The sequence below is a fragment of the Salvelinus sp. IW2-2015 genome, unplaced genomic scaffold (assembly GCF_002910315.2).
Source record: "Salvelinus sp. IW2-2015 unplaced genomic scaffold, ASM291031v2 Un_scaffold1046, whole genome shotgun sequence".
Taxonomy (NCBI): Eukaryota; Metazoa; Chordata; class Actinopteri; order Salmoniformes; family Salmonidae; genus Salvelinus; species Salvelinus sp. IW2-2015.
Window position 1 is genome coordinate 362201 of NW_019942701.1, and position 7135 is coordinate 369335.

Below are 7135 nucleotides of genomic sequence, written 5' to 3' on the forward strand. Positions count from 1 at the left end.
CCCTCCATCCTCCACCCCCATCCCTCCACCCCTCCATCCCTCCATCCCTCCACCCATCACCCTCTCACCCCCCATCCCCCATCCCCTCCACCCTCCACCCCCCATCCCCTCCACCTCCACCATACCTCCTACTCGCCCTCCACCCCTCCATCCCTCACCCTTCTACCCCTCCACCCCCTTGGACAGCTATATTGTATCGAAGAATTTACCCTCAGAGACATTATGTGTTGTTTATAATGATTATACATGAGTGTGTTGAAGTGACGAGATTATAGACCATGATAGTGATCCATTAGCTGGAGTGTTGACGCAGTGGCCTTGGATGGCAGAGCAACCAAGAGAGACCCTTTTAATAAAGCATTAGGGTATGTTGAGGGCCATGGTTATTTGCTACGTAGATAGCATCCCAAATGACACCCTATTCCCTTTATAGTGCACTACTCTTGACCAGGGCCCATAGTGCACTATAGAGTGCAATTTGGAACGCACAATGGTTATTATGAGGGTTGTTGTTGTTGTTAAGAGATGAGATGAAGCTAAGAGCAGGAAGCCCCGTTAGCTTCCTGTTACAATCTCACTCGCATGCAGGCAGACACACACATATTTTTCGTCCCCAAAAATATTTTTCTCAAGCCTGCCTGAAACACAAAGGTCTCTTGTTGGGAGTCTTATGAATCTGCAGTAGCCAGGTTAATGTGTAAGGCACTTGTAAACAAAATGTTGCTTTCATTAAAAAAATCAACACTTGATTGATTGAGCAGCAAAGCCATTCAAATGTCAACATTAGTAGAGTACAGAGGCTTGAAGAAAAAGTGATAAAGTCATATTGCTGTTTGAATATGTATTGAGTAAACAAATGTTGTGTTTATTGTAAACGTAAATAATAAAAACCCTTGAACCTTCAATGTAGGCTGACTTTAAAACAATTAAATTACATTGGACACAACAACAAAGGTCAAAGGTAAATTTAATTATCTTCATCCTGTCTCTTACCGAATCAGATCAAGCAGGGCATCAGCGGAGCTCATGATTGGCTTGCCGCTGTCCTCGTTGTCCTCCTTCTGGGCGGCGCCACCTGGGTGGATGATGGTAACCATGAGGATGCCCACCACCACCGCCACGAAGGTGGTCCACAGGTAGTAGGAGACGGTCATGATGCCGAGGCGGCTGGAACACTTGGCATCCAGGGCTGCCAGCCCTGACATCAAACTAGAGAGAAGAACAGAATGGTTAGGAGGAAGGAACCAGCCCTGACATCAAACTAGAGAGAAGAACAGAATGGTTAGGAGCGAAGGAACCAGCCCTGACATCAAACTAGAGGAAGACAGAATGGTTAGGAGGAAGGAACCAGCCCTGACATCAACTAGAGAGAAGAAGAACAGAATGGTTAGGAGGAAGGAACCAGCCTGACCAAACTAGAGAGAAGAAACAGAATGGTTAGGAGGAAAGGAACCAGCCCTGGACATCAAAACTAGAGAGAAGAACAGAATGGTTAGGAGGAGGAACCAGCCCTGACATCAAACTAGAGAGAAGAACAGAATGGTAGGAGGAAAAGCCAGCCCTGACATCAAAACTAGAGAGAAGAACAGAATGGTTAGGAGGAAGGAACCAGCCCTGACATCAAACTAGAGAGAAGAAAGAATGGTTAGGAGGAAGGAACCAGCCCTGACATCAAACTAGAGAGAAGAACAGAATGGTTAGGAGGAAGGAACCAGCCCTGACATCAAACTAGAGAGAAGAACAGAATGGTTAGGAGGAAGGAACCAGCCCTGACATCTGAACTATGAGAGAAGAACAGAATGGTTAGGAGGAGGAACCAGCCCTGACATAAAACTAGAGAGAAGAACAGAATGGTTAGGAGGAAGGAACAGCCCTGACATCAAACTAGAGAGAAGAACAGAATGGGTTAAGGAGGAAGGAACCAGCCCTGACATCAAAACTAGAGAGAAGAACAGAATGGTTAGGAGGAAGAACCAGCCCTGACATCAAACTAGAGAGAAGAACAGAATGGTAGGAGGAAGGAACCAGCCTGACATCAAACTAGAGAGAAGACAGAATGGTTAGGAGGAGGAACCAGCCTGACATCAAACTAGAGAGGAGAACAGAATGGTTAGGAGGAAGGAACCAGCCCTGACATTCAAACTAGAGAGAAAGAAACAGAATGGTGAGGAGGAAGGAACCAGCCCTGACATCAAACTAGAGAGAAGAACAGAATGGTTAGGAGGAAGGAACCAGCCCTGACATCAAACTAGAGAGAAGAACAGAATGGTTAGGGGAAGGAACCAGCCTGACATCAAACTAGAGAGAAGAACAGAATGGTTAGGAGGAAGGAACCAGCCCTGACATCAAACTAGAGAGAAGAACAGAATGGTGAGGAGGAAGGAACCAGCCCTGACATCAAAACTAGAGAGAAGAACCAGAATGGTTAGGAGGAAGGAACCAGTCCCTGACAATCAAACTAGAGAGAAGAAACAGAATGGTTAGGAGGAAGGAACCAGCCCTGGGCATCAAACTAGAGAGAAGAAAGAATGGTGAGGAGGAAAGAACCAGCCTGACATCAAACTAGAGAGAAGAACAGAAATGGTGTAGGAGGGAAGGAACCAGCCTGACATCAAACTAGAGAGAAGAACAGAATGGTGAGGAGGAAGGAACCAGCCCTGACATCAAACTAGAGAGAAGAACAGAATGGTGAGGAGGAAGGAACCAGACTGGTAATCCCAGACAGAATAAGAGAAGAACAGAATGGTTAGGAGGAAGGAGCCAGACTGGTAATCCCAGACAGAATCAGAGAAACAAACAGAATGGTCATAATAAAACTGTAGACAGCGAGCCGAAAGAGAGAGAGAGATGGGTCGAAACAGAATGGGTCAGGAAAGAGAGAACTCAGTGGTAGAGGTTGTTGAAATGGTTAGCTACCTGCTGTTTTCTTCTCTATAGTGCATAGCGACATTCATGTTAAATGCACTTTTTAAATAATGTTTCATTTGAAAGCTTCTTTGAGAGCTTCAGCCATGGTGATTTCAGAAAAAGTTTGGTTTCAGTTAAGAGCCTACATTTCGGCCCACTAACTTTCCCGGGAAAATGTAATTGGCACACACATCAAATATACACAGAAAGCAATAAAATGTTCAGTTCTGACACTATTCTATTGGTCCAATAGGGCAGACAAGCTCAATCAAGCACAGATAAAGTATTTGAAATGATTTAAATCCAGGTCTGCTACTCTCAGTGAGATAGTGTGAGAGATAGTGTGAGAGATAGTGTGATAGATCGTGAGATAGATAGTGTGATAGATGGTGTGGTAGATAGTGTGATAGATGGTGTGAGAGATAGTGTGAGAGATAGTGTGAGAGATAGTGTGAGAGATAGTGAGATAGATAGTGTGATAGATGGTGTGGTAGATTGTGTGGTAGATAGTGTGATAGATAGTGTGAGAGATAGTGTGGTAGATAGTGTGGTAGATAGTGAGATAGATAGTGTGATAGATGAGAAGAACAGAATGGTTAGGAGGAAGGAACGCAGCCGCTGAATCAGAACTAGAGAGAAGAAAGAATGTTAGGAGGACAGGAACAGCCCTGACATCAAAACTAGGAGAAGTAACAGAATGGTTAGGAGGAAGGAACCAGCCCTGACATCAAACTAGAGAGAAGAACAGAAATGGTGTTAGGAGGAAGGAACCAGCCCCTGACATCAAAACTAGAGAGAAGAACAAGAATGGTTAGGAGGCAAGGACAGCCCTTGACATCAAACTAGAGAGAAGAACAGAATGGTAGGGGGAAGGAACCAGCCCTGACATCAATACTAGAGATGAAGCACAGAATGGTTGAGGAGGAGGACCAGCCTGACATTAACTAGAGAGGAAACAGAATGGTTAGGAGGAAGGAACCAGCCCTGACATTCAAACTAGAGAGAGAAAAGAATGGTGAGGAGGAAGGAACCATGCCTGGACGATCAAACTAGAGAGAAGAAGCATTGTAATGGTTAGGATGGAGGACGCAGGCCTGACTATCACTATGAGAGAAGAACAGAAAATGGTTAGGAGGAAGACAGGCCGGCTGAATCAAAAGAGAAGACTAGAGAGGTTAGAGTAAGGTAACCAGCGAATAATAGAGGGAGACAATGGTAGGAGGAGGAACCAAGCCTGACATTCAAACTAGAGAGATATAACATAATGGTGAGGAAGGAAGGAACCAGCCCCTGACATAATACGCTAGAGAGAAGCAACCAGAATGGTTAGGGGGAAGGACCACGCCTGAATCAACTAGAGAGGAGTAACAGAATGGTTAGGCAGGAAGGAACCAGCCCTGACTCAACTAGAGAGTAGAAAGATGGTTAGGAGGAAGGAACCAGCCCTGACAATCAAACTAGAGAGAAGAACAGAATGGGTTGGTAAGGTAAAGCGACTCAGCCTCTGACATCAAACTAGACGAGAAGAACAGAATGGTTAGGAGGAGAGACTCAGCCCTGAAATCAAATAGAGGAAGAACTAGTATGGTTAGGAGGAAAGGCACCAGCCTTCTGACAGTACCGAAACTAGAGAGAAGACACGACATGGTTAGGGAGGTAAGGAACTTTTAGCCTGAATCAACTAGAGAGAAGAACAGAATGATAGGGTGGTAGGGAGGAGAAGGAACCAGTCATCCTGACATCACAACTAGAGAGAATGAAACAGAATGGTTAGTGAGGAATGGAACCAGCCCTGAGATCAAACCTAGAGAGAGAGAACAGATGGTTGGAGGAAGGAGCCGCCGTGACATCAAAGCTAGAGAGAAGAACAGAATGGTTAGAGGTAAGGAACCAGCCCTGACATCAATACTAGAGAGAAACGAACAGAATGGTTTAGGAGGAAGGAACACTGCCGACTGACATCAAATCTAGAGAGTAAGAACAGAACTGGTTAGGAGGAAGGACCGCAGCCCTCGACATCAAACTAAGAGAGAAGAACAGAAATGGTTAGTGAAGGAAGGAATGCAGCCCTGACATCAAACTAGAGAGATGAAACAGAATGGTTAAGGAGTGAAGGAACCAAGTGCCCTGCACATCAAAAGCGGATGAGAGAAGAACAGAATGGTTTAGGAGGAAGGACAGCCTGACACAAATATGAGAGAGAACAGAATGGTTTAGGAGGAAACCAGCCCTGACATCAAACTAGAGAGCAAGAACAGAATGGTTAGGAGGAAGGAATCCAGCCTGACAATCAAAACTAGAGAGAGAAACAGATATGGTTAGGGAGGAGCGAACCTGCGTCCTGACATCAACTAGAGAGAAGAACACGTAATGGTTAGGAGGAAGGAACCAGCCTGACATCTAAAACTAGAGAGAAGACCAGAATGGTTAGGAGGCAAGGAAACCAGCTGACATCAAACTAGAGAGAGAACAGAATGGTTAGGAGGAAGGAACAGCCTGACATCCAAACTAGAGGAAGAAGCAGATGGTTAGAGGAAGGATACCAGCCCTGACATCAAACTGAGAGGAGAAGAACAGAATGGTTAGGAGGAAGGCAACAGCCTGACAATTCAACTAGAGATGAAGAACAGAATGGTGAGGAGGAAGGACCAGCCTGACATCAAACTAGAGAAGAACAGATGGTTTAGGAGGTAAGGAACCAGCCCTGACTCAAACTAGATGAGGAGAAACAGTGGTTAGGAGGAAGGAACAAGCCCCTGACTAGTCAAACTAGAGAGAAGAACTTAGAATGTGAGGCGGAGGAACCCAGCCTGACATCAAACTAGAGAGTAAGAACAGAATGGTGAGGAGGAAGGAAAAGCCTGACATCAAACTAGAGTAGTAAGAAAGAAGTGGTTAGGAGGAAGGAACCAGCCTTGACATCAACTAATAGAGAGAAGAAGCAGAATGGTGAGGACGGAAGAACCAGCCCTGACATAAACTAAGAGAAGAAGGTGAAGGACAGCCCTGAATCCTGAGAAGATGTTAGGAGGAAGGAACCAGACCTGACATGCAAACTAGAAGAGAGAAGACACGAATGTGAGGAGGAAGGAACCAGCCCTGACTTCTAAACTAGAGCAGAAGAACGAGATGGTGAGGAGGAAGGCACCAGCCGCCTGACATCAAACTAGACAGAAGAACAGAATGGTGAGGGGAGAAGGACCAGCCCTGACATCAAACTAGAGAGAAGAACAGAATGGTGAGGAGGAAGGAACCAGCCTGACATCAACTAGCGAGAGAACAGAAGGGGACAGCCAATAATAGAGAAGACATGGTAGGAGGAAGGAACAGCCCTGGACATCAAACTAAGGAGAGAAGAACAGAAATGGTGAGGAGGAGAGGAACCAGACTGGGTAATCCAGACAGAATAAGAGAAGACAAAATGGTTAGGAGGAAGGAGCAGACTGGTATCCAGACAGAAGTCAGAGAAACACCAGAATGGTCATAATAAAACTGTAGACAGCGAGCCGAAAGAGAGAGAGAGATGGGTCGAAAGCAAGAATGGGTCAGGAAAGAGCAGATCAGTGGTACGTAGGTTGTTGAAATGTTAGCTACCGTGCTGTTTTCTTCTCCTATAGTGCATGCGACATTTCATGTTAATGCACTCTTTTTAAATAATGTTTTCATGTGAAAGCTTCTTTGAGAAGCTTTCAGCCATGGTGATTTCAGAAAAAGTTTGGTTTCAGTTAAGAGCCTACATTAGGCCCACTAACTTTCCCGGGAAAATGTAATTGGCACCACATCAACATATACCAGAAAGGTCAATAAAAAGTTCAGTTCCTGACACTATTCTATTTGGTCCAATAGGGCATGACAAGCTCAATCAAAGCACAGATAAGTATTTGAAATGATTAAATCTCATGGTCTGGCTACTCTCAGTGGAGATAGGTGATGAGATAGTGTGAGAGATAGTGTGAAATAGATCGTGAGATAGATAGTGTGCTAGATGGTGTGGGTAAGAGTAGTGTGATAGATGGTGTGAGAGATAGTGTGCCGAGATAGTGTGAGAGGATAGTGTGCGAAGATAGTGGATAGATAGTGTGATAGATGGTGGTGGTAGATTGTGTGGTGATAGTGTGGATAGATAGTGTGAGAGATGAGTGTGGTAGATAGTGGTGGTAGATAGTGAGATAGATTTAGTGCTGATAGATGGGTGTGGTAGATTGTGTGATAGAATAGTGTGAGAGGA

At 45.0% G+C, this 7135-nt stretch overlaps 1 protein-coding gene across 1 annotated transcript in view; it reads right to left on the bottom strand.

Moving 5' to 3' along the window:
- Positions 1-7135, bottom strand: part of slc1a7a (solute carrier family 1 member 7a) — a 36402-nt gene that overhangs the window by 26213 nt on the left and 3054 nt on the right. The window contains exons 2-3 of the mRNA XM_024136893.2: positions 4472-4533; positions 994-1216 (exon numbers count right to left, since the gene is read on the bottom strand). Coding sequence (XP_023992661.2) covers positions 994-1216; positions 4472-4533 — 285 coding nt within the window. The remainder of the gene's footprint in view (positions 1-993; positions 1217-4471; positions 4534-7135) is intronic.